General features: G+C 46.8%; 1 protein-coding gene across 1 annotated transcript in view; it reads right to left on the reverse strand.

The window, feature by feature from the left end:
• Positions 1-3,977: 3,977 nt before the first annotated feature.
• ADCY9 (adenylate cyclase 9) overlaps positions 3,978-16,321 on the reverse strand; it is a 105,145-nt gene continuing 92,801 nt past the window's right edge. The window contains exons 9-10 of the mRNA XM_040255712.1: positions 13,809-13,850; positions 3,978-8,547 (exon numbers count right to left, since the gene is read on the reverse strand). Of these exons, the coding sequence (XP_040111646.1) occupies positions 7,359-8,547; positions 13,809-13,850 (1,231 nt within the window). The 3' untranslated portion in view covers positions 3,978-7,358. The remainder of the gene's footprint in view (positions 8,548-13,808; positions 13,851-16,321) is intronic.

Consider the following 16,321-nt stretch of genomic DNA (forward strand, 5'->3'; position numbering starts at 1 on the left):
AGTTGAATCAATTTCCGAAAGCTCGTGTAAGTCACATTCTTCAATATTAAAAAATAAACAACCAACTGAATCCAAAAGCTCTCTAGGTATTATGGTAGATTAGGGTCTTTAGGAGTCTCTGGAAGTCCTTGACTGAAATTTTGGGAAAGCGCAACTCGCATGCAATTAATAATAGAAACAGGAGACCAAAGACAACATTCAGCCATGCTCTTCTGTGTTAAGTGAACACTCGAAGTGTATCTGCGATGCCACCAGAAGTCTTTACTCTTGAGGAAAAAGAGGTATCATTCTGGCAAATCAAACTTACCAAAGACAAGTTCCACCAACAAACCATTTTGCCGAGATTTGCTTCCAAAAGGCAACTATCTGTTTCCTCTGTCCTTTGTAAAGAGTCAACAAAGTTGGTTTTGGCATGGAAATTGTGAATTATTTTATAATATTTCAAGTTAAATGGCTAAATAATGTTTTTTTCTTTTCCCTCTAATATTTCCCTGAAATACTGCTGGAGATGTACATACAGATATATAAACGCATTTCAAAAACAACATACCATCACATATAATAATAAATTTATTGTGTAATCAACAGTTTGGGGGGAAAAAACCCAGATCTTGTGTTAAAGGGACGTGATCTAGTTCTGTTACGTTAGCAGGACACACGACACCAATATAATCTGTGTTTCACACGGACCTTTCTGAAGGCACCCACGTGTTGCAAACTTTGCCTCCATTCCCTGATGGTTTTAGTTAGCAGATGGACACAAGTCCATACAGACACTTGAGTAAGTTGAAAACTTCTCCATTCTCAGCAGACACTAGACAATAATACCTTAAACATTCTACACATAATTCAAGTAGCCAGTCTTACAAAAAGAAGGGGAGAGGGAGAGAAGGGGAAATGGATTTACCTTGCTAGTCACTTGCTGACCTACTGTCTCATCTCTATTTAAACGCACAGTGTTTCACCCCACCACCTGGATTCTTTGTTCTTTTCTTGCAAAGGAAGGGGCTGTTAAGCCATGAGATGGTCTGTGTTGACAGGGTGATCTGTCTCTGGCTGTGAGGCTGGGAGTCACTGGCAAGGACTGGCTGAGGATGGCCAGCCACTCAGAGACTGTGAAACCGAGCTTTCAAACCTGTTGGACAGAAGAAAACTCCTCCACCTTCAGTGAGGTATGGTGAGGACAGAAGGGGTTCCAGGTGCTTTGAGTTCCTTGGCAGAAAACTGTCATAGAATAAGAGGCTGCCTTATGTGTAGAGGCACACTTGCATATGTGAGAACTTAATTTTGTGGCTGAAGAGTTACTTTCTTTAAATCAATAAGCATCTGCTCGAAGTGTTGCCGTCGGTTTGCCTGTACTCCTGAGGTTTGGGAGTAAGGGGGCATAGCAGTGAAACCTACTTGGGAGGTCAAAGGTGATGGTGGGCAGGGGGTAGGGGCCGCGGGTAGAGGGGAAGGAGGCACAAGTGTCCCTGGAGAGGAGTGGCCTCCATGAGACCGAGACCGGAGCTGGGGACTGGAGGCTGCGAAGCAGGGAGGGTTGGAGATGGAAGCCTTGGGCGCCAGGGTGTCTGTGCCCAGGGGACTCCCAGCGGAGGGTGCTCAGCCACGTCACTCCCCTTCGGCTTCCTTCCCGGAATCACATGGACAAGTCCAAATGGTTCCTGCTTTCTGCGATCACTCCTCTTGCCCTGTCAACCTACAGGGCAAGAATTTTGCTTGCTGAGAAGATGGAGGAGGTCAGAGGAAGACGGAGGAGGAGCAGCTCTGAGAATGCTGCAGCCTGCTGGAGGCCCCTCGGAAGGAGGTGGGATGGGCAGAGGCTGTGGTCCTCTGACCCCCAGCAATTCCCCGGGAAGCGGCGGGGGCATGCTTCACTGAGGGTGTGGCTCCTAAAAGGCTGCCCCCAGCCTGGTCCATCCAGGCCAGTGCCTCACCCTGCCCAGCTCTGAAACCCCAGGCGCCATCTGGAAAGGCCTGTTTTAAAAATAAAATATACGACCAATGTGGAGCGCCCCCTCCCTCATGGAGGGGCTGACCCAGTACTGGGGCAGCTGTTTTCTCTGAGTGGTACCTCATCTGTTGCCTTCTCTTCACAGAGAGACTGAATACTCCGTGAGACCGTGAACACGAAAATCATCAGTAACAGACGACACTAAAGAGCCACCATTTAAAAATGTCAACAAGGACAGGGGTGTCTCAGAATTCTTTTCCATTTCCTTGTGGGGTTCCTAATGGGAGAGCCATCAGGAAAAGCAGTGACTGATCCCAGGGGCTCCTCAAACAGCCTCAAGTGGCATGGTGCAACCACCACATGAGTGAGGTTTGGCATGTCGCAGGTACTCAGCGCATACTGTCTGAATGTTACTTATCTGCTGGAAAGACTCTGACAAGCTTCGTCTTTATACTGAAAAGTTCTTTGAGTGGCTCTTCAGATGTACTCAGGTAATTCAGACATTAAAGTCTAAAATATAATTAGACTGGAAATGTGTATATCAACAAGCAGCATTCACCTGTTTATTCACATTTCCAATGGAGAGTCCAGAAATGCGTGGAAACTTCACCCACAGGTGCTTGTAATTAAAAATCGCCATCCATCCTGTTATTGTAGATCACGGGTATTTTGGTTTGGATCGAGGAACATGAAGTGAGTTTATTTTTATGTGCATTTTTTTTTTCTGGAGAAAGGAGTCACAGCTTTCATCAAATTATCAAAGCCTCTGTAAGCCCCCCCAAAAGGTTAGGAATTGCTGCTATGATGACTGAGATTTCAGGAAGCGCTCAGATTGCTCAATGTCTGACTGCATAATTCCTTCCTCCTTCCGACTTTCAGGCCCAGCAAGGATGTGAGAATTCCCCATGCTTGGGTTACGCTGATGTAAAGTTAACAACTCTTTGAAGTCATGTTATTTAAAAAATAATTTTTACAGAGGAAGAGTATAAAAATAGACACTTGGGGAGATTTTGAATTTACGCCTATGTGGTGTGCAAGTGTGTACTTTTTCTTAATCACTTCCTCTCACTATCTGCTGCCCCAGTCTGCTTCCTCTCCCTGGCACTTGGGATCCAACCCAGTTGGTCACCATGACAGATTTCCACCAGAGCAAAGCCGCCACGTGGAGAGATTTCAGCTGAAAGAGAGAACTTGTCTCCAGTCCCAGCATAAGGTCCACTTGACAACCACAGTAAACCACACCACCAGATGAGCTGGTGTGACCCAAAGCCCCCAGTTACCCAGAGACACGTATCAGGCAGGACATTCCAAGAGCTCGGAGATCACTTCCCAAGAGACCAGAGAAAAGGCCAGCCCTCAACTTAGGTAAGGTCAATTCTTCACACTTATTTCAGAACTGTCTCTAAAATGCAAGCTAAAGTTGTTTTTTTTTTTTTTAAAGGGATAGAATAGATGAAAAGGAAAGTGAAAGCGAAACCACAAATGGTAAGACCTGGGGCTTGCTGTGAGAATTAGAGGTTGCCTTTTGAGACTGTTAAAGAAACCTCGAAAAGTCCCTGGGGTGTCCTTTCTAAGAGAGAAACACAACAAAGACTGCTGTTCCCTCACCTCCTGGAAAGTTCCTGAAGATGCCTGTAGTACAGACTCAGAGGAAAGAGCACCCTCGTCAATGAGCGCTGTCCTCACAGGTTCCAGGATGACCTAGACTCTGGGTGCCTCCGAACTGATGAGCAAGGCCTGGGCCACGTCTGCAGCCCCCTTCCCTGAGTCGACAAGAGGGTCCTTGCTTTGCAGTTGCACCTAAATACCGCCAGGAAAAACCACGGGGAAGCTAACCCCCAGCAGAGCCAGCATTTGGCTCCAGGTATGGAGGTGCTGTGAGCCCCTGTGACGTGTGAAATGGCATGTGTATTTTCCAGCAAAGACACTCTGAATTTAAACAGATTCTGAATTGGGTTTGTGACCTTCCCCATGACACGGGCCTCCCAGAACTCTGCAAGGGAGAGGCTATGTGGGCACGTCCTTTTAAAAAACTGACTTTATTTTCTCAGTCAATTGCTTGAGATATTGTGGGAGAAACTCTTTAGGAGGCCGAATAAAATCAGGATATGGTTGCAAGCAAAATTTGTGCTGTAACCTGCTTCTGTTAAAAGTCCCATATAGAAATAAATACTTCTCAAAAAAAGTTTACTATAGCAAATACAGTCATTTAAAACACACACACACACACAATAGGGTTTTTAGTTGCCTTGTTTTCAAAGTCACAATGTCAAAGACCCACAAACCCTACTTCAGCCACAGATGGCTGGCAAGGAGGACTGCTTTAATCTCGGAAGTGGTACCAGTCTTGTCAGTGAGGAAATACCAGGCAGCAAATGTTGAGATTTTAGAATATTTTAATGTTCATTTCTTTGGGGCGGTGGGGGGTGGGGTGCATTTTGAAATTATCAGGGTTAACAATTTAAAAAGGGTAGAGCAAAGGAAAGATGGAGAACTCAAACAGTTGGTTCTCAAGAATTTGATTTCAGATTCTAGGCATGACGTGATTTTCCGAAACAACCACCAAAAAGTGCTTACCTCGAAAACCTAGAAATGCAAACACGGACAGACTTTTGGAAACTACAAATCACGACAGCCCACGTAACGGGAAGCACGCAGCCCTTTGGCTCTCAGTGTCAAGTGCAAATGTGCGGGCGTCTCCACAGCACGGTCAGGGTCACGGAGCCGTGGGGAGCCTCTAGGCTCTGTGAGGGTTTCATAACTGATGCTCTACGTTTGTCTGCATTGGATACAATTCTGTGTGCTTGTTTATATGGATTTGTACATGGAGAATTTGATCAGACCTGAGGCCAAGAAGAAAACAGCGACTGCAACTCAAAGCAACTATATTTACACACATTCAATTCTGAAGTATTGCTTCCTGCCCTAAGTTCACAGGAGGTATGCCGCTCTGAAGGACGCCTCCACCGAATCGAATCGGGAGCGCCTGAGCCTGCTGCTCAGCAACCGGCTGTGTCAGAGGCCCAGTGCGGCCCCTGCGCACACTCCATGGTTCTGCACTGAGGTACACTTCTGAGCAGCGGCTGGGAGGGACCCGAGTCACGAGTGGAACACCCAGAGGGAACACCTGCACTGGTTGCTTAGGAAGGCTCGGGGTGTTTTTTAAAGACAATTTAAACCGTTCTTTGATCCCATTTGCACAATGCTGAACTGGACCAGCGGGGGTCACCACGCTATCCCTGTATCTGCAGCCCCTTGGCTTCCTAGGAATCACAAACAACCTTTGCAGGAGGGAAGGAAAAAAAAGAGTTTGCAAGGGAGAAAGTGTGTGCAGAGATGAGCTTTGCGGAGCAGAACAGCAGAAAATTCAGCAACGGCCCAGCAGCTCCTGGCCAACGTGGTTGCTGCAGAGCCTGGAGCCCAGGGGTGGGGGGGCAGAGGGTGAGGGCCATACATGACACACACCTTAATACTGATGGAAGGAACCCCTGATGTGCCCACAACCCCAGCGGACAGGCAGAGCATCAGGTAGTGTTTTTAAGAAAAAATAAAAATTCTGCAATATTTTATAAGAATACATTCTTTAGAAGCAAGAGGTATTGTCACAGTCATCCTTTCTCTGGCATTGGAAGACCAACAGTCTGACAGTAAAACCTGAAGGCAAATCCCCCTGGACGTGGAGATCCTGGCTTATGACTGCGCTGCTGGGGGCCATCCCAGGCACATCACTGGGGAGCTGGCTGATCCAAGTCAATACTTGATGGTGCCAGGGAGGGCAGATTCTGTGCGAGTTTGGCAAAGAGGAGTGATACAGGGACTTGGTGTAGATGCAAAAGCTACACAGAGATTTGCTGGGGACGAGAAAATGCACAGGGCACGTCGGTGAAGGCCTCACACAGAGAAGGACCTAGCCCTGCCCTACTGCACAGGCTGCAGCCACCTTAAGAGGGAGGTGTCATGTGACTGTGACAGGACAACTCTGGCCTGAATTCAAGTCCACCTAAACTTCAGACTCAGTGTGGCAAAACAATTACAAGGGGGATTACGGGATTAGTAACAAAGGGCACAGAAACGAGTCCCTTCGGTTTTCTGTACTCCCCCGGGTTCTGACGCCTCATTTACATCCAGACGATTCTGCCCCTACTGACAGTGTAAGAGCTCCACCTAAAGAGGACTGGGGTCCACTCACAAGGCCCGATACGGCCACAGACAAGCGCTGCGCAGGCTGAGAACGGAAAGGATGGAGAAACTTCCCGAAAGTGGAGGCCAAGCGTTGCCTGCGAGCCCTGGTGCTCGGCCCAGACCTGCCTCACACCGAGTCATTCTGACCCAGTTCCTGCCATGGGCAGACCCCATGGGCGAGGGGTAGGAGCAGAGCTTTTGCGTTCAAAGTGGTGGCCGAGGGTGCCCCGACCCAGAGCACGGGCCATGCCCACTGGGGTCCTCCTCCTCAGGGGAGACGGCCCAGGATGGCTGGAGCTCTAATTGCCCCATCTTCATCCTTCCGCTGTGACCTACCCCCCACTGCAAGCCTAGTTCCCTTCGCTAGAGAGAACAGCCCAGCAACCCTCCCCGAGACACATATGGTTCCTGATAAATAAATAAATAAATAAATGCAACCCTCGGATGTTTATTTTGTGTTTCCCTCTGGGACGAGTCACCTTCAAAGACGAGCCACTCCACTCCAGCTGGAAGACCCCTCAGGGCGAGGGCAGAATGGAAAAGGGCTTTTAGATACCTGAGGCCGGGGTTCACAAGCTGTGAGACCGGTTGGCGTTTGGAATCTTGGCCTGCATGAGGAGGAAGCCCTAAAGCCGCTGGGTGTGGGGGGCCAGTGGGTGCAACCACAGCCCCCGAGGGCCCGATCGCCCTGGAAGGTGCGGGTAGGGGGTTGCCGGCTCCTTGTGGTCCTCAGCCTGCACCCCCAGCACCCAGCCCAGTGAGTTACTGGCACTTGATCTCATATTCATGAATACAAGTGTGTGTGCGTGTATGTGTTTACATAGAAAGGTCAGGTCACTGGAAAAAAACACTAGTATGTATACAGGGAAAAAAAAACCCTCAAAAACATTATATTAGCAAAAAAAAAAAATGTCTTGTGAGAAAAAGCAATAAAAATCTGATTTTAACCACAGCTTCTGCTATAACGTCCGCCACCATCCAGCGCCACACCCTGGCTGCGCCTCCCTGGACTCCAGGTCGCGCCAGCCCCTGAAGGCACTTGTTCTCCACGCTTCTGACGGTCACACCGAGTGGGGGAAGGGGAAGGAGGCGGATGAAAGTGAACCCTGAATGACTGTGATCCACACAGGGGTTAGGGCTGCAGTGACCACACGACACGCCGTCCGGAGACGGGGACGGTGGCACCTGGACGGACAGAGCACCGCGGGTGGGCTGGGCCACATCACGCCCTCTCTGAGACGTTGAGCTTTGTGAGTTCATTGGCTTCCTCCATCCCCGCTTCTTCACAGTCGCTTTTCTCTATGGCTTTGCCGAACTGACACCTTTCTTCGGCTCTGACGGGCTCCTTCCAGGGTCTCTTAGCAGACGAGTGAGAGTCCCTGGTCTGGGCGTTGTTCTCGGAACCCGGAGACACCTGGTCCAGGTTCTGAACGGAAGGCACCAGGCTGGCTATCTCGTCTGTGGGGGAGCGTCCGATGCTGCCATCCACCTGGACCCGGATGTCGGGTGAGATGGACAGCTGGTGCTGCGGCACCAACCCACTGTCTGTGCACTTGGGGTACAGGTAGGTCTTCATCTGGCCTTTGCCCTTGACGTTCACCGTCCCCCGGTAGTCGAACTCGTAGCCCATCTTGCTCAGGACACGGTAGCTCTCCTCGCTGACCTGGATGCGGCACTCCACCCCCGTGGTGTCCATCCTGCTGGCGATGTTGACCGTGTCTCCCCAGATGTCATACAGCAGCTTGGTGGTGCCTATGACGCCCGCCGTCAGGGGCCCATGGTTGAAGCCCACCCTGAGCTTGAAGTTGAACCACAGCATGTTGTTGTTGAAGTCGTCCACCACACGCATCATCTCCTTGGCGAACTCGAAGAGGATCTGCAGGTGCTCCTGCGGGTGGCTGCCGTCGCGGCGCTGCGTGGCGTTCAGCCCGGACGCGGCCATGTACGTGGCCCCGATGGTCTTGATCTTCTCGACGCTGCTGTAGGCCGGCTTGCTCAGGAGCTCATCGAAGTCCCCGATCAGCTCGTTGAGGACCCTGTAGCACTCCTTGCCGCCCTCGTAGTTCTCCTCGTAGAACTCACTGAAGTTGACGATGCTGGCGAAGATGACGCCGCCGCTATCGTGGTTCTTGGAGTAGGTCTGGGACACCTTCAGCTGCTCGGCCACGTGGTAGGGGATGATGTTCCTCAGCAGCCAGTCAGCCTGGTCCCTCATGCTCTGGATCTTGGTGCGGTGCAGGTCTGCTTCCACGTCCCCATGGTAGTGCAGGCGGTAGCTGACTTCAAACTCCCGGTTCAGGAACCAGACCAACAGGAGCAGGAGGAAGAAGACGAGAATCACCTCCTGGCCGATCAGGGTGGCTGGGCTCCTGTCGTCGTGAGGCAGCGAGGCATTGCACAGCTTCGTGGAGCTGGAGGGGAAAGAGAGGAGAAAGGGCGTGCCTCCTGAAGTGGATCTTTAAGTAAAGTTTACTACCCAGCACTTCCAGGTCCGAGCCAGCCCTGCCTAACCAGCATCCTGCACAGAGCTCTGTGCAGCTCGAACCTTCTATCACCTGCAGCTGCCGAGTGACGTGTTTCTGTTTAGAAAGATGTGGCAAGGTAGAGTCACTCTTGTAAGATTTCTATATTAAGTGCTCTGTTTTTTCAGAAGTCTTTAGCTCCTTGATTTTTAAAATCTTGTCTGTTTTCCCAACTTTCTATTTTGAAAAGTCTCCACCTTACAAAAAAGGTTAGGAGACTAGCAAAACACACATGTGTATACCCTTCTCCTGCATGAAACTGTTGTCAACATCATGCTACTTTGCTTTCTCCCCCTTTGTCAATACACACTGCACACATGTGTGCACAGTGGCACACATGTGCATGCACACTCACACAGGCGCACTCTGCTGAACATTCTGAAAGTAAGCTGCAGACACCAGGCCACTTCAGTCCTGAATAGCTCAGGGTCTGTCTCCTAAGAGCAAGGCCATCTCCCTGGGAACCACACCACACTGCCAAACCCAAGATATTTCATATCCTCTGATACTCTGATACAATCTGCCTGCCCCCTCCTTCCCACCCCCCTGAGTTAGTTCTGTTTTGCCAAAGTCATTTAAGACAATTTTAACATTTTTTTAAAAAAATAAAAAATGTATATTTTTAAGAGTAACATACTGTAAGAAACTCAAACAAATTATAAGCAATGGAAAATAAGTGTCTTTCCTATGCAGTGCCCTTTCGCACTATTCTAATCCTTGGCTGTGCTGTCACAACCAGACGCTGGCTGAGGTGCTTGACTTCGCCCATCTTTGGGCTTCTAGGAACAAGGTTGCAGCCAGCATTCCCAAGTGCATCTTTGTGCATACGAAGGAAACTGTCTGTGAGATATACTCCTGAGCATGAACCTGCTGAGTCATGTAAAATACCACACACTTAGAATTCCAGTAGAAATGTCCAAACTGCCCTTCTAAGGATGGAACCCATTTCTCTTCCTTCTGACGACCGAGTCTGCTCAGTCTGTTCTGCGGCTCCATGCAGTGTCGTGGAAGTGTGGTAGGGACACAGCTGGCACCCGAGGACTGAAGATGAGCATGGGCTACTGCCTCTTCTAAAGTTTATTCTTTAAATAGATTTTTTTTCCTCATTTAAAAATAGTACATACTCAGCATAGAAAGGTTAGGGTAAAAGTAGAAAGAAAGAAAAGATTCACCGTCGTTGCACTATCCAGAGGCAATCACTGTTAACGCTCGTTGAATTTCCTTCTCATCCTTCTTCTATCAGCTTACATGGCTGTGATTGCTCTGCTCATGTAAACTGTTCCCTGCTGTACTCTAAAATGCACAGAGCGGGCTGCTGGGTCACTTATAGGAATATAATTATGTACAAAACAGATGGATTCTGAGTGTAGAAAGAGCTGTGGCACAGAAAGCTCAATTCTGTAATCAGAGTGCTTTAAACGAGTTTTACTGTTAGCAGTAACTTAAGGATAAAAATAATGAAATTGACCAATCTGGCCATAATGCCTTCCATGAAACATAGTCCCCAAAGCCCCAGCCTTGGTGTAATGGCCAGGTTGGCTCCCCCTGAAGAGCTCTGGGACCCTTGGGCAGGTCACGCCACCTTTCAGGTCTGTTTCCTCATGTGTAAACGGAAGATGGGCTGGAGTATGGCTAAGTCTCTACCGGCCCAAGGGCCTGTGCAGAAAGGGCCTGAGGCTGTGTCATAGAGAGGCCCATGGGCAGGGTGCCCTAGGTTGGCATCGGGAGCTTGGCTTTGGGGCATTCCCACCAGTCCCTGAGGAGAGGGGCTCACTGTGCCCCTCTTTGTTTGTACAAACAAGAGTGTTTGTACAAACAATAGTGTATGCTGAGCACTTGCCCTTTTTCCAGAAATCTGGGGTTTTGGAACATGCCAGGCAGAGGGTGGCCACATGATGCGCTTCCCTGTCACAGCTCACTGCTGGGGGATTCAGCGCATCCTGCATGACCCCACTGGGAGCAGACTCTTGAACACAGGCATCTGGTTTCCTCCAGCCTTTGTCTTATGCACCCTTGCCCCCTGATGATTGTGCTTTCTGTCATTTTTGCTGTAATAAACCATGGTCATGGGTACAACCATATGATGAGTTCTGAGTCCCCCAAGAGATTGATCGCTGGGGGTGCATGGTCTTGGGGACCCTTACTTCATGCCTAAGAACCAGGAACCAAAAAAGACCTCTGTGGCAAGATTCACCACACTTCACTCATTAATTTTGCCAACTGTCACTTAAATGAATGGCAAAACATACTATGAATCACAAGCACTAAACATAACTATTTTAGGTACTGAAACAGATCCACGTGCAGCCCCTTAAGCCCTCTGGCTGGCCCAGAGGAGGGGAGAGTCTGCAGGGAAGAGTCTTCCCTGCGTGAGCTCCTTTCCTTGGCTGAGGAGTTGGCCTTTCCTTCATTTCTCGGAAGGGGTAACACTGAGGAACAGCGTCTTTATGAGGAGATGTCACCAAGGCTTCAGGTCATCTTGGAACCAGGCCTCATAGAATCCAGAGGGAGAAGTGGGCAGGGTGTAGACATCAACTGCGCTGCGGCCAAAGCCAGCAGTGTGGCCTGAGCCTGGGACGGGCACGAGCCAGTCTGCTCTGGATGGAGCAGGGGAATGTGAGACGTGGGCGCTGGGAGAGGCAGAGGGAACAACGGCACTGCCGGCTCTGGCCTTTGCTTAAAAAGGAGGGAGGTTCAAAAGGGAGAGGATATGTGTATACCTATGGCAGATTCTTGCTGAGGTTTGACAGAAAACAACAAAATTCTGTAAAGCAATTATCCTTCAATTAAAAAGAGAGAGAGAAAAAAAAAAGAAAGAGAGAGAGAGAGAAGCAAGGGTCCTAGTGCACAGACTGTCATGTCGTGCCCTGGGCTGCCCTGCAGCCAAAGAGATCTGCCACCAGCGGGTGAGAGAATTACCTCCATTCTACACCTGTGTTTCTTATTCTACTGTAGAGGGATAATGAAGGCAATAGCTCTACTCCTAAATTCAAATAGTGAAGGGCAGTCCCTAAAGAAGGGATTTGATATGAATAAATGCAAGAGACAACTCAACAGGTGGACAAATGGAAGTTACAGTAAGAGTAGAGTTCATTACCATGGAAGAGAGGGATTACAAAATAGAGAGAAACAGAAAACAGAGACCACTGGTTGTCCTACCCAGCTCAACATGGGATGTGTCAACCTTCTGGTGTATTTCAACGCCATTTAAAATCTACGCCTAGGATGGGTGCAGGGACCCAGGAGGAGGCGTGATGGGGAGCTTCCGGGCTGCGGTACTGTTCCACTTCTTGGTCTGGGTGTCAGTTAAATGGGTGTGTTTGCTTGTGAAAATTCACTGAGCTGTTCTCGTCATCTAGCGACTTTTCTGTGCATATGTATTCTACTTCTATTGTCACTTTAATTCTTTTTTCCAACATCTAAACGTACACAGATATTTAATTTTTTAATTATAGAAATAGAAAAAAATTACCACTTACCATTAGATCATAAGTATTACATATCTTACTTTTTAAAATATATAATGAAATACCTACCTGTAGCTATAAGACATATGCAATTTTACATAATAAATGAAAGATGAAAAAATCATGAATGCTTTCCATAACTTCCATATTTTAATGGCTGCAATATTTGGGTACATGTTTCATAACTAATTCTCTTTTACTGACAACTTAACTTGCTGATGAACTTTCAATATTATAAAACACTATGATCAATATTTGGGGGGATGTGGCCTTTACCAAATGCTGAATTATTTCCTCAGCAGATAAGCTTAAAAAATAGAATTATTAGGCTACAGGTGACGAACATTTTTAGGACTATTTTTCATAGACTGTCAAGTTACTTTCCAAAACTATGGCATCATTCTGAAAAGTATTGACGCATGGCAGAAAAAGCATGGCCTGACAGTGAGGGAGGCAAGGGTTTAAACACTGCCAGTTACTAGCTGTGTGTCCACAAGCAGGTTCCTTAACTTCTCTGAGCTTCAGCTTCCTTATCTGGAAAATAGGGACAAAGTCTCCTAATGTATCAGGTTATTGGGCAGATTCAACAAACCTATGTTAAACACCACCATCAATTTATAAATGTGCCATACCATGGCCTACACTGGGTATCCACCTGGTAACATTTTGAAGGAAAAATTTAGATCAGGTCTTAATTAGTTCTTTATGTAACAGTCCCACAAATATTTTTCTCAGTCTGCTGGTACCATCCACTCAGTCAGTCTTATTTTTTTGTGAATGTGGTTTTATTTATTATTTATAAGACTGGAAAGTTATCTCTGTCTTAGAGACTTAAGAACTGATTAATTTTATTTTTTTCTTCATATTTACATACTTTTAGATAATTTTTAAAAATTTTGAGTTCAATTTATTTAGAGTTAAATTTGACATTTATAGTAAGGAAAGGACCCAACATATTTTTTTTTCAAATTTCTAGTCAGTTAATTTAAAATATTTTAGTGAATAAAATACTTTGATTTGTGAGATTTCCTTTGTAACAGTCGTATAAAAAAGGTCGTGTATAAAATTAAACCAAATCTAATACCAGAATCCTTTGCTTTTTGAAAGTTTGCTTTTCGCTGCTTTGCTTGGATGAAAGATCTATATTAGTACCTGTTTTTGCTAATGAAAGAAATCTGAAGGGGATTTTGGCCTTTAGGGACAAAGGCAAAAAGTAAAAATAGTGTTTTGCGTCTGTTCTGCAGTGAATGTTAGACAGCCAGCGCCACCCTGAACGGGGGGAGTTCCTCCCCAGGTACAACTCAGCATCGCAGCATCAGCCACCACAGCTCTGAGCTGTGAGCATCAGTGCTTTACCTCGACTCATTTTGTGCCTCCGATAGCAAGCTGTGTCCTAAGGTAACTGCTTCTTCACAGTTAGGGTTAGGAAAGTTTTCACAGGAATGCTCCACTGTCAAGAGAGCAGGAGAAACCTGCCTACATCTTAGCAATCATTTATTTTCCCAATAAGGTATTCTAAATATGATCTGTTATTTTAATAAAAAGATATTTTCCACTTTTTTAAGAGTGAGTATGTTGTTCTTTTTATTCAAGACACAACTGTTTTCAGGAAGCTTAGAAATAACCAGCAATAATATAGTTACTCTCATTTATTCAGATATAGGCACAATGTTAAAAGCTTACCTGAAATTCTGCACTGCATCAAGGTGTGAAATTACAGTGGAACTGAAATTAAAATGCAGAAAACTATGATTATAAAAAGCTAGGAAGGCACTATACAAAGCAATCTGAGAATAGTTCAAATAAAAACAACTTTCCTATTTTCAAGGTGGAGTTCAAGGTAGACAGTTAAGGATAGTAAATTTTAATTACAATTTGATGCTGTGCGCTAATGAAGAAAAACAAAATGGTAAAGACAATGATGTAAAAGCCTTTATCAGGACTTCCCTGGTGGTCCAGTGGTTAAGACCCCTCACTCCCAGTGCAGGGGGCTTGGGTTCAATCCCTGGTCAGGGAACTAGATCCTGCATGCCACAACTAAAGATCCCACGTGCTGCAACAAAAATTAAAGATCCCACCTGCTGCACTAAGACCCAGCCCAGTCAAATAAATAAATAAATATTAACAACAACAACAACAACTTTTATATTAGCCATGGAAGGTATACACAGCCAACAAAGAGCAAAATCAGGAAAGGTCTCTAAAGCCTTCATTTTGTTGCTAAGAACGCATCCACAGTGTCTACAGGCTGGAAACTTTGGTCATTTTCAGACATCGAAGTCTACTGAAAGAGGATCAATTTCAAAAGGCCCTGCTAGAGGTGCTGCTGAATTATTTACTCTGGAAGCTGAACTTTGCTATTGGTGGTGCCCAAAGCAATCAAATCCCAATTTTAGGGCATTGAACCACACGTACCTAACAACCTCTCTCTTGGTGCTGCTGGGGAAGGTGCCCAAGACACACAGCCCATCCTCTCCACAGCTTCCTTTGGGGTCACCTTACACCCAGCATCCAGTCAGGCCCACAGATCACCTGAACCTCGCCTCTCCCCGGGGCAAGGGCCCTGACACTTTGCCCTCTGGGCCCCCAGCCTTGCTTCCTGCAAAGGGAACCTCTTGGAGGACCTGGGAGCAGCTCCCCTGGGCAGCACAGGCCAGTGAGGGCTCAGAGTGGCTTACGTGATTACAGAAGCTGCCTTCACAGAGAAGGGAAGTGAGAGCTACACACGAAATGCAAATTCTAAGACTTTATGTCCCCTTCTCATCCAGTCCAGACAAGACTGTGACACTGCTATAACCCACGTGTGTGTCCCCCGCCCCCAGAGCTGGAAGAGTCTCCCATCTCCTCAAAGCTAGACGAGTCACCCCTGCTTCATAGGAATTGAGTTCGTGTTTTGTTCCCTCTATGAACAAAGCTAGTGGAGGTGATAAAATTCCAGTTGAGCTATTTCAAATCCTAAAAGATGATGTTGTGAAACTGCTGCACTCAGTATGCCAGCAAATTTGGGAAACTCGGCAGTGACTACAGGACTGGAAAGCGTCAGTTTTCATTCCAATCCCAAAGAAAGGCAATGCCAAAGAATGAGCAAACTACCACACAATTGTACTCATCTCATACACTAGTAAAGTAATGCTCAAAATTCTCCAAGCCAGGCTTCAGCAATACGTGAACCGTGAACTTCCAGATGTTCAAGCTGGTTTTAGAAAAGGCAGAGGAACCAGAGATCAAATTGCCAGCATCCTCTGGATCATCGAAAAAGAAAGAGTTCCAGAAAAACATCTATTTCTGCTTTATTCACTATGCCAAAGCCTTTGACTGTGTGGATCACAATAAACTGTGGAAAATTCTGAAAGAGATGGGAATACCAGACCACCTGACCTGCCTCTTGAGATACCTATATGCAGGTCAGGAAGCAACAGTTAGAACTGGACATGGAACAACAGACTGGTTCCAAATAGGAAAAAGAGTATATCAAGGCTGTATATTGCCTGCTTATTTAACTCATATGCAGAGTACATCATGAGAAACGCTGGGCTGGATAAAGCATAAGCTGGAATCAAGATTGCCGGGAGAAATAATAATCTCAGATATGCAAATGACACCACCCTTACGGCAGAAAGTGAAGAAGAACTAAAGAGCCTCTTGATGAAAGTGAAAGAGGAGAGGGGAAAAGTTGGCTTAAAGCTCAACATTCAGAAAACAAAAATCATGGCATCCGGTCCCATCACTTCATGGCAAATAGATGGAGAAACAATGGAAACAGTGTCAAACTTCATTTTGGGGGCTCCAAAATCACTGCAGATGGTGACTGCAGCCATGAAATTAAAAGACGCTTACTCCTTGGAAGGAAAGTTATGACCAACCTAGACAGCATATTCAAAAGCAGAGACATTACTTTGTCAACAAAGGTCCATCTAGTCAAGGCTATGGTTTTTCCAGTATTCATATATGGATGTGAGAGTTGGCCTATAAAGAAAGCTGAGCACAGAAGAATTGATGCTTTTTAACTGTGGTGTTGGAGAAGACTCTTGAGAGTCCCTTGGACTGCAAGGAGATCCAACCAGTCCATCCTAAAGGAGATCAGTCCTGGGTGTTCATTGGAAGGACTGATGTTGAAGCTGAAACTCCAATACTTTGGCCACCTGATGTGAAGAGCTGACTCATTTGAAAAGACCCTGATGCCGGGAAAGATTGAA

This window comes from Oryx dammah, unplaced genomic scaffold, assembly GCF_014754425.2.
Source record: "Oryx dammah isolate SB20612 unplaced genomic scaffold, SCBI_Odam_1.1 HiC_scaffold_2, whole genome shotgun sequence".
Classification (NCBI taxonomy): Eukaryota; Metazoa; Chordata; class Mammalia; order Artiodactyla; family Bovidae; genus Oryx; species Oryx dammah.